This window comes from Geotrypetes seraphini, chromosome 4, assembly GCF_902459505.1.
Source record: "Geotrypetes seraphini chromosome 4, aGeoSer1.1, whole genome shotgun sequence".
Lineage (NCBI taxonomy): Eukaryota > Metazoa > Chordata > Amphibia > Gymnophiona > Dermophiidae > Geotrypetes > Geotrypetes seraphini.
The window spans coordinates 96394505-96414002 of NC_047087.1; the positions used below are offsets into that span (position 1 = coordinate 96394505).

The 19498-nt window shown below is 45.7% G+C and overlaps 2 protein-coding genes across 2 annotated transcripts in view; one reads left to right on the forward strand and one right to left on the reverse strand.

The window, feature by feature from the left end:
- TMEM45A (transmembrane protein 45A) overlaps window positions 1-2165 on the reverse strand; it is an 80978-nt gene extending 78813 nt beyond the window's left edge. The window contains exon 1 of the mRNA XM_033941829.1: window positions 2146-2165. The gene's annotated coding sequence lies outside the window, so the exon portion shown is untranslated. The remainder of the gene's footprint in view (window positions 1-2145) is intronic.
- Window positions 2166-2179: 14 nt separating this feature from the next.
- TOMM70 (translocase of outer mitochondrial membrane 70) overlaps window positions 2180-19498 on the forward strand; it is a 112649-nt gene continuing 95330 nt past the window's right edge. Inside the window, exon 1 of the mRNA XM_033941824.1 lies at window positions 2180-2512. Within this exon, the coding sequence (XP_033797715.1) occupies window positions 2273-2512 (240 nt within the window). The 5' untranslated portion in view covers window positions 2180-2272. The remainder of the gene's footprint in view (window positions 2513-19498) is intronic.

The window sequence follows — 19498 nt, forward strand, 5'->3', positions numbered from 1 at the left end:
GCTTTTCTGAAAAATGTACGTCTTATAGCTAAACATTTATTATTTTTTAAGTATGTAATTAGTACCTATGGCTGAAATTTTGCAGAATTATGTATTTGATATCCCTCTATCTTGTAGCAAAAATAAATCACACACCCCACTTTTGGGTACTTTTTTTTTGGTTCAGAGGGCCGTGTGTGTTAAAAAATAAATACATTTCAGGCTTTTAGCTACGCCCAAGTACAATGTCTATGACTCTTTTGCTGAGACTGATACAGTATGAGTAAGGTGACCATATGTCCTGTTTTGAACGGGACAGTCCCGTTTTCGGATCCCCTGTCCCGTTGTCCCCACACACAGCTTCGGGACGCCAAAATGTCCCGTTTTCAGGGACAGTGTCCCGAAGCTGTGCGCGGGGACAACGGGACAGGCGATCACTTCCTGTCCCTCCCTGCCACACACACAAAAAAAAGGCTCCCTCCAGGCCCGATTTAAACCTCCCTCCAGATCCGCTGCTGCTGCTCCATTGCTTATCTCCCTGCCGCTAATCGCGCCAAGAAGCCTTCTTCACGACGTCAGAATTGGCGTTGGGAAGAAAGCTTCTGGGCATGATTAGTGGCAGGGCAGTAAGCAGAGGAGCAGCGGCGGTGAACCGGGGGAAGTTTAAATCGGGCCTGGAGGGAGGCTTTTTTTTCCACGGTAGGGGGGAAGGAAGTAGGCAGGCAGGCAAGCTGGCTGGCTTTTGTGCGGCAGAGAGGTAGGTAGGTAGGCAGGCAGGCTCTAGGGAAGGCAGGCAGGCAGGCTCTGGTAGGTAGGGAAGGTAGGTAGGCAGGCCGGCTTTGTGGGAGGTAGGCAGGCAGGCTGGCTTTGGGGGAGGTAGGCAGGCAGGCAGGCTGGCTTTGGGGGAGGTAGGCAGGCAGGATTTTTGGGAGGGGGTGGGACAAAGGCTGGAAGGCAGTAAGAGGGACATAGGAAGGAGGGATGAAGGAAGGAGAGAAAGAGGCAGAGAAGGGGGGGGTTGTAAGTAGAAGAAAGACTAGAGAGATAAAGGCCTGGACCAAAGGGGAAAGACAGGAGGCAGAAGCAGGACTTTGGGAGGTGCAGACAAAGGGGGAGAGCCCCTGAGGAAGAGCAAAGAGAGGCAAGATCATAACAGAGGAGGGAGACCTGGAACAAAGGAGAACTGACATTGGATCTGGGAGCACTAAGGACATAGGAAGGAGGCACCGGGGACACTAAGGACATAGGAAGGAGGTGCTGGGGATACTAAGGACATAGGAAGGAGGAACTGAGGGCACTAAGGACATAGGAAGGAGGCGCTGGGGACACTAAGGATATAGGAAGGAGGCGCTGGCGACACTAAGGACATAGAAAGGAGGCACTGGGGGCACTAAGGACATAGGAAGGAGGCACTGGGGGGCACTAAGGACATAGAAAGGGGCACTAAGAATATAGGAAGGAGGTGCTGGGGACACTAAGGACATAGGAAGGAGGCACTGGGGGCACTAAGGACATAGGAAGGAAGGAGGGAGGGAATAGAAAGGGACAATTGTTGTGCCTGAGTGCAAAAAGAAATGAAAGAAAGGATGCACAGTCAGAAGGAAACGCAACCAGAGCCTCATGAAATCACCAGACAGCAAAGGTAGGAAAAATGATTTTATTTTCAATTTAGTGATCAAAATGTGTCAGTTTTGAAAATTTATATCTGCTGTCTATATTTTGCACTATATTTTTCTATAGTTACTGAGGTGACATCTTTGAAAACCCCCCAAATATAAATGATAATTAACGTTTTCAATGTGTATAGGGTACTTTGTGTTTTTTAAAATTTTATGGTTACCATTATGAAATAATAAGATATTGTGTGTACATGAAAAATGAATGGAAGAAATTGGGGGCGGGACTGAATATTAATAGATGTCCCGTTTTGATGGAAAAAAAAATAAATGGTCACGTTACATATGAGGGAATAAAAACCCTGTCTCCAGATTGCATTAGGGATATGCCCACACAAACAACCTACTAACAGGAAACCATCCTTTAATGTTCATTTTCTACACAGTACTTCTTCCCTCCCCGCGCTCTCAAATGCCACAAAGTGTCTCAGAATCTTCATCTATCATTTGGAAACGTAAAAAAAAAAAAAGAGCCGGCGAGCATTCCCACCTTCTACAGCAACTCACAGTACGCGGTCCTCGTGAAGGAAATGACAGCGTACTCCGGCTCCCGGCATGCTCTTGTCTTCCGGTGACCCCACGCCCCCTGTCCCTGTGTCTGTGTGGACTGCAGCAGCATGGCCGCCTCGAAGCCCGTGGAGCCCCAGGTCGGGTCTGCTTTGCCGCGCTGGCAGCTGGCCCTGGCGGTGGGGGCACCGTTGTTACTCGGCGCCGGGGCCGTGTACCTCTGGAGTCGTAGGAACACCGGCAAAGAGGGCAAGAGGACGCGCGCGGAGGGGCGGGCCAACTCCGTGCCGGGCGAGGGGCAGCAGCCGGGTCCTGGGGGGGATGCGGCGTGCTGCGGCCAGGAGGACACGGTAAGAGGTTGGCGTCTCTGGCTGAACAGTCACTGCGCTGGAATGTTTAGGGTCGTGAAGAAGGTGTAGCTTATAATGATAGTTTTAGCACAATATGAGTCCAAATCTCCTTCTGCGAGAAAGGATCAGTTTGATCCGCTACTCCCGGCCTCAGATGCACGTTTTTGCATAAGCCTTCTTTAGTCTCTTCTGGGTTTGGTAGGTTTTTGTTGGGTGTGTGTGTGTGTGTGTGGGGGGGGGGGGGTGGTTGTATATCGTTGTGTAGTCGTAATTTTCAGTTTGTTAAAAACATAGTCAGTGAGCTTGCTTTCTTTTGATCTGGGTCATCCCGGTGCAGCTCTGTTTTTCCAATCTCTTGCCTTTGCAGAACGATTTGAATCTTTACGAGCAATTTTTCTAATTATTGGTCGCCTATATATAGTTTGATATATGTAGCCTTGATATATAGTTTGAGGTAGGGATGTGGGCGATTCTCTCCCTCCTGTGTTGCGGTTGTTAATGCTGAAGTGATGCCCTCCTTCAATAAAATCAGTAGGTAAACTCAACGATTCCATCTGTGTTACTATGTGGATTTCTTTGCTTACAATTCAATTATTTTCACCCTTAAACCGTGATAGTAGGTAATGGAAAGGGGGGGGAAGAGATCAAATAAATGATTTACATTATAAGAGGTTGATAAATTGTTAATGTTGCAAAACGCTGTCAGATGCTGTATTGGGGATGGCACTGACAGACCACCAACTCATTTTGCATAATTGTCTGAAGCTCTGAACGTTTTATTAGTTATTTTTAGCACTATCAGCCTAACATGGATTTGATTCTATGGCCTAACAGTGAGGGACTCAATATGAATGTGGCAATTCACTTAGTGAATTTCAAAGTATGGTTTCTGTAACTAAGCTTATAGGAGCAAAATATATATATATATATATATTTTTTTTTTAATCTGTATTATCATAAGAACATAAGAATAGCCTTAGTGGGTCAGACCAATGGTCCATCAAGCCCAGTAGCCCGTTTTCACAACAATTTTTTTTTAACCTGTTCTGCTATTGGTTTTGATTATTTTAGCTTTGGGACACTTACTACATAAGAACATAAGAAGTTGCCTCCACTGGGTCAAACCAGAGGTCCATTGCGCCCAGCGTTCCGCTGCCCCGGCGGTCCATCAGGCCTATGACCTGTGAAGTGGTCCCTGACTATTCCTATAACCTACCTCTACTTCTATCTGTACCCCTCAATCCCCTTATCCTTTAGGAACCTATCTAAACCTTCCTTGAACCCCTAGTTTCATGTTAAATAAAAATGATCTGTGACTAGCACTTTCTGGGCAGAGCAGTGATCTACTGGACTATCTTTAATTCCACTGATCTCTACTCTTGCTTCCTAGCTTTTTGGCTGTGAACCAAGTCTTATGAGGTATCTGTTACTGTGTCTGTATTGAGAATTTGTAATATGGAGTCAATGAACTGCCACCTAAACTCATTGGGGAGATGATGATGTAATAACCATTAGATCACTTACGCAATTAAATGCATCTTTTTATTATCATGCACCTCTAATCTGGACTGATTTACTGATTTTTAATTAGATCAGAAGTTCGTTATACAGTTGTTGGGAAGCTTTTAAAAACATTTTTATTTAAGAAATTTCTATCTTGAAATTGATTGTGATGTATGTTTATTGTATTTTAAGGAATTTGGTAGTATACTATTTTAACTATTACTATTAATTATTTCTATAATACTACCAGACATATGCAGCACTGTACAGAGTCACAAAGAAGACAATTCCTGTTCGAAAAAGCTTACAATCTAAACAGACAAGACAGACAAACAAGATGTCATTGATACATTAAGGGGAACAGTTAATCTGCTGGCTGGGTTGATAGGCAGAGGGGAGTAGGGTTTCAGATTGAAAGCTATATCAAAAAGGTGGGGTTTCAGTCTGCTTTTAAACAAGGTAAAGGGGGCTTGGCAGACATAGGGGCAGCTAGATGAAAGGAACAAAGTCTGGAATTGGCAGTAGAGGAGAAGAGTATATAGTTTAAAACAGCTTATCTGAGGAAAGAAGTTTTCTGGGAGGTGTATAAGGAGAGAGGAGACATTGAGGGGCACCAGAATGAACACATGTGTAGGTCAGCAATAGGAGCTTGAACTGTATGTGAAGGCGGATAGGGAGCCAGTGAAGTGATTTAAGGAGAGGGGTGACATGAGTGTAGGGAGGTTGGTAGAAGATGAGTCTTGTAGTAGTTTTGCACAGATTGCATGGGGGAAAGGTGGCACTGCAGGAGACCAGTTAGAAGTAGGTTGCAGTAATCTAAGCGTGAGGTTATGAGAGTGTGGACAAAGGTATATGGGTAGTGTGCTCAGAGAGGAAGGGGTGAATTTTGGTGATGTAGAGATAGAAGCAACAGGCCTTAGCAGTTAGTTGGATGTGCATAGAAAATGAGAGGTCAGAATCAAAGATGATTCCAAGGTTGCGAGCAGAGGAGACTAGAATGATGACAATATTATTTACGGAGGAGGAGGAGCAGAGGGTTTATGAGGGGAGGAGCAGAGGGTTTATGAGGAAAGAGGAACAGTCCACTTGTTGAATTAATTATAATCCACCATGATCGCATAAGGGCTTTGGTGGAATACAAATGATAATGTAAAACTAAGGAATTAAGCACTATTTGTGGAATATGTTTCATCAGAAACTTTACCAAAGCGGTACCGGTCACACAGGACCAATCTCAGTAACTCCAACACATACATCAACACTGTCCTCCAGGATCATTGAGCCAGTAACATTTTCAGGATACCCATAATAAATAATTATGAGAGAGATTTGCATGCTACCTTCTTAGGTGGTCCCTGAGGACTGGATTGAAACCCATTGGTTTAGGCTAAAAGTAATAGCTTCAACCTACTGCACTGTTTATCATGCTGGCTAAACTATCAGACCTGAAACCTAAGGTTCAAAGCACATGGACAGCAAAGTAGCAGTATCGGAGCTGCTCAAAGAATGTTATGTATAGCCATTGAAATGGGGGATTAGGCTTTGGTGATGCACTTATTTTTTAAAACCGAAGAGTGGATTTGCAGACATCATGAAGGACATGCAGTTGATGTTTAACAGAAAAACACTTGCTGGGTTTGACACTGGCTTTTAATAATGTGACAGCCATGCAGAAGAAATCATGCTGCTAGTAAATCTTTGTGCTGGGTTGCTGTGATGGAGCACAGTTTGTGGCAGATTAAGAGCTTCTGGTGTCTGTCAGTGCCAAGACTTAGGGGGGAGAGGGTTCTTTCCTCACAAACTGCGAATCATGTGAATGGTGTGACCATGTGATAACATATATAAACAAACCTGTACTGTACATAGCAAGGGTCTTGGTTTCCAAAGTGGAAGCCAAATGCCTAACAGATAGTTTCAAGTTTATTTAGGCTTGATATACCACGTAACCATCCTAAACGGTTTACAGAATACAAAGCTAAAAGTAATTTAAAACAGGGGGATCTGACATATACAATTAAAATCTGATACAAACAATGAGGGAAATTTTACAAAAGGGAGACGGGTAGGATTACATTGCTTTCTAAAATAAAAAAAAAATGATGGCAGGAAAACTAAAAGGGAATGTGGTATATCTGAAATCAAGCTCCGGGTCTATACCTCATAAACATCTTTGAAAAGAAAAGTTTTAAGGTTAGATTTGAATTTAGCATTGTTTCTTGTCTCATGTTTGATGGGAGTGAGTTTCACAGCGTAGGAGCTACCACTGAGAAGATTGTTTTACGGGTCGTATCGTATATTAACTGACAAAAGAGGGAATTGCAAAAAGATATTGATACGATGATCGAAATGCTCTAGAGGTTGTATGCGGAATTAACAATCTGTCAATGAATGCAGGCGAATGCACTTTTACCTTAAAGGTAAGAAAAATTAATTTGAAGGTAATCCGTGGGATATTGATGTGATCATATCTTTAACACAAAAAAAATATGATCACGTCACCCCTCTCCTGAAAAAGCACATTGGTTGCCAATATCCTACCGGATTACCTTCAAATTACTTTTTCTTACCTTTAAGATAATTCTGAACTATTATCTGAAGCCTTCTGATATCTAAAGGCTTCTGATAGAGGGAATTACAATAATCTAAATGAGAAATAACCAGCGAATGAATGAAAATATTAAGAGAGTCCAGAAGTGATGAAAGGGAACGAATAATTTTAAGTTTGAAGAAATATTTCCGAACTACTGAACTGACTTGTGTGTTAAAGGCCATCGTCAAGAACCACCCCTAAAAGTTTGATTGTGGATTCAAATTGAATTGGTGTTGACATAATACAGATTGGGGCTATTAGGGTTTTACTTTCCCGAATAGGAAATAGAGCTGTGGATTTACTGATATTTAGGGATAGTAAATTCTCGGTGAGCCAGTTACTGATTAGATCCAGTTTTTGGTTAAATTTCCTGAATGTCCAACATGTTTTGTGTTTGAAGTGTATTGACCAATTGAAATGCACTGATTGGGGTTTTTGTTTATTTTTACTGTAAATACTGTCAGTATGCATAAACAGAGAGGGGATATCCAGATACATACCTATTGGGTAATTTGGCATTGAGCACAGTGGGTCTGATATGGGGACAGTACATCAGTAGAAGGACTGGATAAGCCTTCAAGCTTCTCTTTACTGGGGAAAGTGTGTTGTTGCTGCCCATCTGATCAGTCAATCGGTGATTGGTGTCACACAACATTTCTGTCTGTGGTACAGTTATTGTCTGTGTTAGATTAACTTGTTACAAACCTTAAACCAAAATTTCCAAACCTGGCCAACCTTAAACCAAAATTTCCCAAACCTGGCCTAGGACCTCAGAACTGATCAGGCTTTCAGGATATGCACTCGAAAATGAAAATGCACAAGAAAATTTCCATATACAGTATTAGAAACCCATTATATGCTAATTTGCAGTGATATGCAAAAGTATCCCCACCCCCCTTAGTGCATATATTTCACACTGAATGAATAGTTTTTAATCTTTAAACAAAATGTAATGTTTGGATTAAAGAGCTTCATGGGAATGGGGCTGTCGGGAATCCCTTCTAGAGTCATGGGAATCCTCTTGCAGGGATGGAAGAAGTAACTCCGGGGTTCCCGCAGGAGCCTGCTTACCTGCTTGTAGTCCTCCTCCTGAGCTCTCCTCTCCAGCCATCATCAACAAGCTGCTGGCAGCAGTTCCTACTATACGCTGCTGGCTGCTTACCCGGAAGGCTTCCCTCTGATGCCAAATGTGTTAGAGGGAAGCCTTCTGGGTTAGCCCTGGCAGCGTGTAGGAGGAACTGCTGTTGCTGGAAAGCAGAGCTGCTGCAATGGGCTTGGGGGTGGGAGGGAGGGAAACAGATGTTGCAGTGGGCTTGGGGAGGATGGGAGGGAAAAGGAGATGCGGCATAGAGAATGACACGGTGGCGGTTTACCCGTGGCTACCGCGTTTAGCTGCGGGTAACCCGCCAAAAACGGGGAATGAAAATTAGCAGCCTCTGCGGGGATGGGGACAAGGCCATCACCGCCCCGTGGAGCGGTGAATGGTCTTGTCACCGCAGTGAGGCATAAAGGATCGTGCGGTCCTCGAAGCCCCCACCCGCACACCGGCTCGATCGTTTAACCAGCTTCCTCTCTCCACCTCACCTTAGTTTGCCGGCTTTCTTTTTCGGCGACCGGAATGCTTTCAAAAGAGCTGTGCATGCGCGGCTGCTCAGTATTCGATCTTCTGCTCTGACCCAACCGGAAACAGGAAGTTGCAGAAGATTGAACTTTGAGCAGCCGCACGTGCCGGTCGCCGAAAAAGAAAGCCGGCAAACTAAGGAGAGCTGGAGAGAGGAAGCTGGTTAAACGATCAAGCCGGCGTGCGGGTGGGAGCTGTGGGGACCGCGTGTTCCGGCTCACACAAGGAAGGAGGAGGTGAAAGGGAAAAGTTTCTCTTCCTTGGAAATGTGGAAGGCAGAGTGGGGAGAAGACGCTGGAAGGGAAGAAGACAGATGCCAGACTATGGGGGAGCGGAGGAAAGAAGATGGGTGCTAGACCAATTGTGGGAGGGGGTGAAGGGAGAGGCACAGTAACAGCAAATGGAAGACGCAGAGAGAAGACACACAGTGGATGGAAGGAATTGAATGAGAAGATGTGGAAAGCAGAAACCAGACAACAAAGGTAGAAAAAAAATTCTATTTATTTATTTATTTTTTGCTTTAGGATAAAGTAGCATATTAGTTGTGATGATAAAAATTTATAAACCAGAACATCTCTTTCGTTCAGCAGCAGGAACTTTGATTTATAAGAAAGGAATAAGCTAAATATTGCAGCTAAGGCTTATATGGATGCTGCGGGGACGGTGACGGGGCGGTGAAAGGGATGGCGGTGACGGTGACGGGGCGGTGAAGGGAACGGCAGTGATGGGGCGGTGCAGAAGATGGTGGGCCGGGGACGGTGCAGTGACGGGGACAGATTTTTTCCCCATGTCATTCTCTAATGCGGCACAGGCTAGGGGAGGATGGGAGGGAAACAGAGATGCTGCTTCTTTCTTCTCCAGTCTCAGGACTATAGCTTTTGCCTTTGTTGGAGTTCAGAGGCCAGGACCAGCCTGGTATGGTGGCTTGAGAGAGTGCTGCCATAGGATGCCAACCTTTTAGACTGGGAGGGCATTTCTGTCCTCTGCAGTTCCAGGTCCATGGAGCGCGGTAGAGGTGATCTGGCCACATTTCATGAGGCAGTTAAGAAGGGACCAGTTGGGGTGCTGTTGAACATCATAATGGTGGTAGCCTATATAAACTGGCAAGAGGGCTCCAGTGACATATACAGGTCAGTGGAGACTAAGCTTCTGTTTGATGGGGCAGAGCAGAATGAGCCTCTACTGTCAGCATGTGCTTTCTCAGCTGGAACACGCTGGTTCAGTAGGAGTGGACCCTGTCCCTTGGCTTTTCATCTCATCTATAAGAAATGGGGCTTCCTTAGCATAGCAGCAGATGAATCCAGATACAAGTGGGAATAGCTCACATCGACCAGCAGGTGGAGATAGAGAAACTGATTAACAGTTGGCCTTATAGCCTGGTATTCCTTCTGTCCATTCAGTTTGCTCTATCTCCCAGCAGGGGTTCGAGCTAGCACTCTAGCTCCTGGATTCTGGCTGTGCTGGGTGAATTTCTTTAGTCTTCTGTTGAGACTAGCTCTCTTCAGACAGACACCGCCTGGCTGAGCGGTGCCGGCTTTAGGAGCTACACCTGGGCCCTCCCGGGTCCCTTCTCCACCCTCCCCTCCGGTAGATTGAGGGGTTAGTTGGGCTCTGCGGTTTCTTCTTTCCAGTTAAAAAAAAAAACAAAAAAAAAACGTCGGAGCCTGCCTTTGCTGTGCTGTACCTTTTTGGTCAGCTTTCAGTTACAACTGCCAGCCATAACTTTGCGTCTTGTGCTACTGTGTCGGAGTTTTGGTGAGTATATTTTCTGGTTTTTCTGTACCTTAGAGGTGGCATTTAGTTTCCCCTGCCTCGTTCTGTCCACCGAACGAGTGCCGGTTTCTTTTCTTTGGGGGCCTCGTCTGCGATTTTGACGGTGATTTTGAAGTTTTAAAAAAAAAAAACACAGAGGGAGCTAAATGGCAGAGGCTGCGAAGCGGTGTTCGCGCTGTGGGAAGCGCAGGGCACTGTCGGGGCTGTGCTCGGCCGGGTGTTCAGATACACCGGTAGAGGCTTCGTTGGTACAAGCGGGTGACTTGACCATTTCCTGCGTTGGGGAGGCGCGATTGACTGCCCCTTCCATCGCGGTCGAGTCGGCCGTACTTCAACCTACTTCAGCGGAGGAGGGGAAGTCAGCGGCTGTAGTAGCGTCGGGTGCGCCGGGAGGAGCCGCGGTTCCGCTCCACTGCTCCTAACAGCCAGGGTCGGCAGGATTCAGGCTGAATTTGTTTTCCCCAGAGTTTGTTATGCTGATGCACCGGGCTTTTATGTTGCAGACCTCTCAGCCTGATCAGCCGGTGCCTTGGAGTTTTCCGTTGCTGCCTGTTCCATCTACTTCCACTACTAATTTTTCTAGCAATACTTCTGGTGCGGCTGCGGTTCAGGCGGTTTCTCCGGTGAAGTCACAGGTTGCGAAGAAGCGCAGACTCGCGGCCGCGGACGAAGGGGATCCTATTCCAGTCTCCCCTTTATCCCTTCCTGAGTCACTAGAAGAAGGTGAGGTGTTGGACTTGGAATCGGCTGATCCCCCGGGTAGAGAAGTAGATGATCCTTCCGCTCTCCGTCTGTTTCATAGGGAAGAACTTTCTTCTTTAATTTCTAAGGCGTTGCAGGGGTTAAATATCTCGCAGGTAGATGCTGCAGTTTCTGGGTCCGCAAACCCCCTTATGGCAGGGACGCGAAAGCCACCTAGGTCCTTCCCAGTGCATGAAGCCATGCAGGAACTTATCACGGCGCAATGGGACACGCCGGAGGCCAGTCTAAGGGTGGCAAAAGCCATGCGGCTTTTGTATCCTGTGGCCCCGAACGAACTTGAGAAATTTCAGTTACCCAGGGTTGACGCACTGGTGGCCGCAGTTACCAAAAAGACTACCTTGCCGGTTGAAGGGGGAGTTGCGCTGAAGGATGCTCAGGATAGAAAGATTGAATCTTCTCTGAAGATGTCATTTGAAGTGGCTGCGGTCACGTTACAAGCCGCGATTTGTAGTTCATATGCGGCACGGGCATGTCTGCAGTGGTCTCAGTTGATGACTGATAATTTGATGGAGGCAGGGGGTTCTGTCCCATCGGAACTGGCTGATTTGGAGTCTGGTCTGGCGTATTTAGCAGATGCCTTATATGATATTATTCGCGCTTCTGCAAAGCAGATGTCTCTGTCGGTTGTTTCCCGCAGATCCTTATGGCTCCGTAATTGGGCGGCAGATGCGGCGTCCAAGCTTCAGCTCGTTAAACTCCCTTTTAAAGGACGTTGGCTGTTTGGGAAGATTTAGATAGATTGGTGAAGGATTTTGGGGATACCAAAACCCAGCGGTTGCCGGAAGACAGGCCTAGGCCCCCGTTGAAGTCCTCCGCTTCCAGACAGCGTTTCCGGGATGTTAAGAGATATAGGACAAGTAAACCTGTTTTCCGGTTCACGTATGGTTCCTTCCCTTCTTCGAGACCTAGGTTTTCCCAGAAAAGTTCCTTTCGCACAGCAAAACCTCCATCAGCTCAGCCAGCCCGTGCCCCAGCTAGTCGCACTACACAATGACGGGGTCTTGGCTCACTCCGCCACTCCCTTAGGGGGGCGGCTGTCGGCTTTTTTGGCGGAGTGGGCCAAAATTACGTCGGATCGGTGGGTGTTAGACATTATTCAAGACGGTTACAAGTTAGAGTTATCCTCTCCCGTCGCCAATTCTTTCTTGGTATCCCCGTGCAATGGGGCGGCCAAGGGAGACTCAGTCCGAAGGACTCTTCAGGTGCTTCTGGATCTGGGGGCGGTGGGGCCGGTGCCACTGGAAGAGGTGGGCCTCGGCAGATATTCCATTTACTTCATTGTACCCAAAAAAGGGGGGTCGTTCAGACCGGTGCTGGATCTCAAGAGTCAACAAATTTCTCAGTGTTCGCCATTTCCGTATGGAGACAGTTCGCTCAGTTATTGCGGCAGTGAGGCCGGGGGAGTTCCTCACTTCCCTCGATCTCAAGGAGGCGTACCTCCATATTCCGATATGGCCCCCGCATCAGCGGTTTCTGCGGTTTGCGATCCTAGGCCAGCATTATCAATTTCGGGCGATGCCCTTTGGTCTAGCAACATCTCCTCGCACTTTTTCAAAGGTGATGGTGGTAGTGGCAGCATTTCTACGCAAAGAGGGAATTTGAGTACACCCTTACTTAGACGACTGGTTGATCCGTGCCTCTTCCAGGCAGGAAAGTTTGTCGGTGACTCACAGAGTGATATCTCTCCTTCAGTCTTTGGGGTGGATCATCAACTTTCCCAAGAGTTCTCTGTCCCCGTCCCAGTCATTGGTTCATCTGGGGGTAAGGTTCGATACTTGTCTGGGGAAGGTGTTTCTGCCCCGAGATCGGGGAGAGAAGTTACAATCTCAAATTCGTCTACTTCTCGAGTCGCCCAGACCTCGGGTATGGGATTATGTACAGGTTGTGGGCTCGATGGTGGCGGCTTTGGAGGTGGTACCCTGGGCTCGGTTCCACATGAGGCCATTGCAGATGTCTCTCCTTTCCCGGTGGTCCCCGGCATCTCAGGACTACGATCGGCATCTCCAGTGGACTCCTCAGGCGGCTCACAGCATGCAGTGGTGGCTCAACGAGTTCAATCTATTCTGGGGCATGCCGCTAGCGATGCCGGATTGGGTCGTGGTTACGACGGATGCCAGTCTTCTGGGCTGGGGGGCTCAGTGCCTACAATCGTCGGTACAGAGGATTTGGTCCTCGGAGGAGGCCCAGTGGTCGATCAATATGCTGGAGTTGAGGGCTATCAGGCTTGTGCTTCTGGCATTTCAGTCCATGATTCAGGACCGTCCGACTAGGGTCTTTTCGGACAGCGTCACGGCGGTAGCATATATCAATCGTCAGGGAGGTACCCGGAGTCCTCAGTTAGCCGAAGAGGCAATGGTGCTGTTTCAATGGGCAGAGATGCATGTTCCTCTCCTCTCGGCGGCGTACATTGCGGGTCATGAAAACGTTCAGGCGGACTTCCTCAGCAGACATTTTCTCGATCCAGGAGAATGGGAGCTGTCCACTCAGGCGTTCGATCTGCTGGTCCTAAGATGGGGACTTCCGGAAATAGATCTCATGGCCTCGTCTCGCAATACAAAGCTGCCTCGGTTCTTCAGCAGACGCAAGGAACAGAACTCGGAGGGGGTGGATGCGTTAACCCTCACTTGGCCTCCGAATTCCCTTCTGTACATTTTTCCTCCCTGGCCGATGATAGGTCGAGTGTTACAACGCATCGCTCTCTTTCAGGGGAGGGTGATCCTGGTAGCTCCAGATTGGCCGCGTCGGCCGTGGTACGCAGATCTGATGCCCTATACGCAGGCGATCGGTTAAAGTTTCAGGTGACTCAAGACTTACTAACTCAGGGTCCAATCTCCATAGAAAATCCGTCCCACTTTGGTCTTACGGCCTGGCTATTGAACGGGCGCGGCTGAGGAGTAGGGGCTATTCGGAGCAGGTTATATCCACTCTTCTTCAAGCAAAGAAGATTTCTACGTCGGCCTCCTATGCTAGAATATGGAAAGTTTTTGAATCGTGGTGTGGGAGGCAGGGTGTTTCGCCCTTCCAGGCGTCTTTGCCGGCTATTCTTTCTTTTCTGCAAGAGGGTGTAACTAAAGGGTTGGCCTATAATTCTCTGAAGGTTCAGGTGGCGGCCATTGCTTGTTACAGGGGCCGGGTTTCTCGTTTGGCGCTCGCATCGCAGCCCGACGTGGTCCAATTCCTCAAGGGGATTCACCATATCCAGCCTCCTGTGAAGCGAACCTGTCCCTTGTGGAGTCTTAAGCTTGTCCTTGGAAGGTTGCGGGCGGCACCGTTTGAGCCTTTGTCTACGGCTACTCTGAAAGATGTCACATTGAAAACGGTGTTTTTGGTGGCTATGGCTTCTGCAAGACGGGTGTCCGAATTGCAGGCACTATCTTGCAGGGATCCGTTTTTGCATATTTCGGATGCTGGGGTATCTATTCGAACGGTGCCGTCCTTCCTGCCTAAGGTGGTTTCTTCCTTTCATGTGAACCAATGTTTATTCCTCCCGGCCTTTCGGCAGGGGGATTGGGGAGAGCAATTCTCGTCATTGCGTCTCCTGGATGTTCGCCGGATGATTCTTCATTATTTAGGGGTGACTAACGACTTTCGTAGATCAGATCACCTATTCGTGTTGTTCGCGGGAAAAAATAAGGGTATGGCCGCGTCTAAAGCTTCCATCGCTCGATGGGTTAAAGAGACGATTGCTTCGGCTTATTTGTTAACCGGGAAGCAGGTACCAGAGCAGCTTCGTGCTCATTCGACTAGAGCATTGGCTACGTCTTGGGCGGAGTCCGGGGGTATTTCCTTGGAGAAAATTTGCCGGGCGGCTACTTGGTCTTCTGGAAATACCTTCTCGAAGCATTACCGATTAGACGTGGCTGCCCGTATGGAGGCTAGTTTTGGCGCTTCAGTGATAGCGGAGGCGGCATTAGCTTCCCACCCGGTTTGAGTTTTGCTTTGCTACATCCCACTTGTATCGGGATTCATCTGCTGCTATGCTAAGGAAGGTAAAATTATGTAATTACCTGTTAATTTTCTTTCCTTTAGAAGCAGCAGATGAATCCAGAGCCCCACCCCTTCGGTGAAATGCCTGTCGCGGATTTAGGTGGCATCTTTTCAGTGAGTTATTGTTGGTAGTTGTATTCTGTAGTTTATGGATTGTACATTAGCTACTGGAAAGAAGCTTTTTTTTGTGGATGCTCATTCTCTTGTTTCTGGATGCTTGGGCAAGGAGCACAACTGAATGGACAGAAGGAATACCAGGCTATAAGGCCAACTGTTAATCAGTTTCTCTATCTCCACCTGCTGGTCGATGTGAGCTATTCCCACTTGTATCTGGATTCATCTGCTGCTTCTAAAGGAAAGAAAATTAACAGGTAATTACATAATTTTACCTTTCTGCGGTTGGACCTGATGGAGTCCAGCCAAACCTCTACACTCCCTCACTTCTTCAGCAGGCGATGGGAGTGGGGAGGCATTATAGATTGGCTATCGTGGCATGCACCCATTTTTTTCAGTTGGGACATTTGTTCTCGCCGTGGCGTCTGCCCACTCTATTTGAGGATGGCTTTGCTACATTCCATGCATCTGGATTCATCTGCTACTGATGACAAGGAATGTAAAATTACGACTTACTTGGTAATGTTTTTTTCCCTTGGTCACAGCAGACGAATCCAGAGCCCCACCCTGTGAGTGGTGAGTTCATGTCTATCTCTGCTTTTCTGTGTTTCTGTTACTGTTTTTTGCAGGCATGTCTTTCTGGCTGGCATTCTTCACAAGAGACTGGTGAGGCGGGAGACTTGAACAGGAATTTCCCTGGATGCTTAGTTACAGTGATATTGGAAAAGTAAGGAGCATGCCATCCGAGGTTATAGAGAACACCAAAGAAAGCTGTGATCCATCTCCACCTGCTTAACCCATGTGTCTGGATTCGTCTTTGTGACTAAGGGAAAGAAAATTACCAGGTAAGATGTAGATAAAAATTCATGAATGGGTTGTAGTAAGAATCATTGCAGAAAACACTGGACTTTTAACTGTCTGGTTTGTGGAACAGAGCACGAGTGAGTGCTGTGAACAGGACAAAGGTACCTACCTCCTAGCTGAAGTAACCCTACAAAGAATGCTTGTTAAGTTTCAAGTTTATTTAAAATATTTGATTTGATCGCATAATCCAAATCCAATGCGATTTACATTTAATTAAAAATTAGGTTAAAAAAACAACAAACCAAGACAATTAGTACTCTTTTAACAAAACAATACATATGAAAAAGGGAGGGAAAAAATTAAAGGATTAAATACAATTCGTAAACAAATAAAAAAGGATAGGTAGTAAAACAAGAGGTTGGGGAAGGTTACCCACTTAATTTTTCCTTACCAGCACTATTAGTTCACTGTAAAGTATCCTAATATAGTAGAATTGAAATGATTCAGTTAAAAGCGTCCTTAAAAAGCCAGCTTTTTAAAAGACTTTTAAACTTACTAAGTAATTTTTCTTCTCTTATATTGATCGGGAGCAAGTTCCAAATTTGAGGGGCTGTAGCAGAAAAAAACGTATCCCTCCTTGAATAAATGTTGCTTGAAACTAATCAGAGTGCTAGGAAGAAATGTTCATATATATTTTTAGAAAATAGTTCCCACACAATATGTCTCAAAATCTGACTTGCAATCTTGAGAAACCTTTCTTTGATCTCTCTAAGTGAGTCACAGATTTTCCAGCCCATTTCTTAGTTTTGTTAGCCACAGAATATTTACCTGCAGTTTATTAGTAAGATGTACACTGCTAAACCACAAAGTACAGCTGGACATCTCCCTGAAATGCATTATTTGTGTCAGAGAATTGCTCTGCAAAATTTCCACTTTTGATCATAGTTCATTGTTATCAGAGGCAAGATTTTATTTATATATTTAAGGCATTTGATATATCAGCTTTCTAGATGTCATCCGAGGTCATCTGCCTTGACCTTTTTGAAAAAAAACCCTGAATATAAATTATAATTAACATTTTCTCTGCATACAGTACTTTGTGTTTTTTAATTTTGTGTTTACCATTATGTATTGTTAATAAGATTATATTGTGTGTGTATATGAAAAATGAATGGAAGAAATTGCATTACAATTAGTACTACTATTATGGCGGTAAGGTCTGGGGTGGAGCTTGGGCTTGGGGGTACTCGGTTGATATTTGTTAGACTTAGGGGGTACTTGCCTTGAAGAAGTTGAGAAACATTGATTTAAAACATGTGCATCCTAGCTAATCAGTATTATTACTACTACTACTACTACTAATCTATCATTTCTATTGTGCTGAATGGCGTACACAGCGCTGTACATTTAACTTGTAATAAACAGTCCCTGCTCAGAAGAGCTTACAATCTAATATGGACAAACAGGACATATAGGGGTTGGGGAATTTCTTGCAGAGAGAATGAAAGGATGGACATGGGTATTTCTATTTCATCTTGTTATAACTTCTGTTCTGGGTTTTCTATTTCAATCGAGCTTGGGAGTGTCTAGGCAGTTTGGTACCTGTTGCAGGTGTACACCTGATGGTGTCAGGTCCTACCTCCACCCCCAAAACCCCCCTTCGGCCATTCCTTTCCTCTTTTTTCTTACAGTACTGAAAAACAAAGGATTGGTACTGTTTTCTGCCCTTGTGGCTTTCATTGGAAGGGGTTATTATTATAGCTTTATTTATATCCCGTCATACCTTTCCAGTTCAAGACAGTATACAGTATTGCAGCGAATAAAGTGGTTACAAGGTATAGGCATACAGTATTGCAGCAAACAAAGCGAACAAAGTGATTACAAGTTACAGGTATACAGTATTGCAGCGAACAAAAGTGATTGCAAGGTGCAGGTAGGGCTATAGGAATTGGTTTGTAGGTAATACATGAGTATCTGGTTATGACTGCATAGGTTTGGGTGGGAAAGGAGTGGGAAGAAGGAGAAGTTGGAGAGAGTTAGGTTATGGAAGGTAGGGAAATTCAAACAAATTTGTCAAATATGTGGGTTTTCATTGCTTTTCTGAAAGATTGGTATGTCGGGGAATTCAGGAGGAGGTTACTTTAGGGTGTTGTTCCAGATGCCTACTTGGAAGGATAGTGTCCTATCAAGGAATCTTTTGAATTGGCATCCCTTGGGGTTTGGGAAAGTGAATAGTAATGGTCTGTGGGAGAGACGAGGTTTGTCCTGTAGGATAAAGTGTCTCAGAAGATAGGTGGGTGAGATGCCGAAGAGTGTGTTGTAACATAGGCACCCGAATTTGAAGATAATTCTGACCTCGATCGGTAGCTAGTGGAGTTTTTTGAAATATGGGGTGATGTCGCTTGATTTTCTCAGTCCAAAGATCAACCGTACCACTGTGTTTTGGATCGTTCTCAGTCTTTTAAAGGATTTTTTGTGGGATCCAAGGTAGATTATGTTGCAATGATCCAGTGAGCTAAGGATTAATGATTACTAATAGTCTGAATGATGTGAAATCGAAGTAGGGTTTTAGTGTGCGTAGTTTCCATAGAAGGTTGAAGCATTTTTTGATTAAGATATTGGTGTGGGCTTCGAGTGTTAGTTGTTGGTCAAGGGTGAAACCTAGGATTTTTATGGTGGAATCAACTGGGAAATTCTTTTCATTAAGGTTGATTGAAGAGTCAATGAGTTTTTTTTTTTTTTTTTTAATTTATGCAATTTTAAATAAACATACAACATAAAAATGCATTAAGAAATAGAAAGCATATTGCTAATTACAAAACAAACCACTAAATATTATTTCCCATTGAAATTCAAAAAGCAAATATATTCATAGCAACTTTCTCTATAAGTCCTCAATTAAAGCTGGGGAGAGGATAAGGAAAAAGAGGCACATCTCAGAAAAAGAAAATAACTTAATTAAATCAATAATATCAACAATGACAACGTCTCGCCAGTTAAACTACTACAATCTTCCACTTACTAATAATTATTATAATAATTATACTCTTTCCCCCTGACCCGATACCTGTACCTGTATTTTACGCTTATTCTCAAGAAAAGCCTCCAATTGTTTGGGATCAAAGAAAAGATATCTATTTGACTCATATAATATTAAACATTTACAAGGAAAACGCAAAAAGAAATGAGCACCCAGGGCTATCACCTGAGATCGTAGAGCCAAAAATTGCTTCCTTTTCTCCTGAGTGTCCAGTGTTCTCCCCAGGGCCTTTTAGCCGGGCGCTCCGCCCGCCTAATTTAGATGACCGCCCAGCTGTCATCTATCGGGAATCCTGCAGCTGTAGCCGCTCAATGTAAAAAAAAATCCCCCCCCCCCCCCAAAATCACCTCTCACCGGCTTGGAGATGCGAACTCATACTTCGGGGCTCTAAGGTGTGTGTGCCAGCTTCCCTTCTCTTCCCTCCGAAACCGGAAGTTACATCCGGGGGGAGAAGGGAAGCCAGCACACACACCTTAGAGCCCCGAAGCATGAGTTCGCTGCGGGCTAAGGCAGGAGACTGGTCAACGACGGATGGAAGGTTACAACTCGCTGCCGGGTCCTGCCTACTTTCTGTTTCCGCGAAGGCAGGACCCGGCAACAAGGAAGGCCCGAAGCAAATTGTAAGTTTCCCTCCGTCGCTGACCTATGGAGGGAAGCTTACGATTTGCTTAGCGACTTTGCCGACAGATATGTGAGTTGGAAGGGAAGGGGCGGCTGGGCAGGGCTGATGCTGTCGATGCTCATCTCTCCGCCTTGTTCTCGTTGCGCGGCTGGTGGCGGAAACAGTGTAGA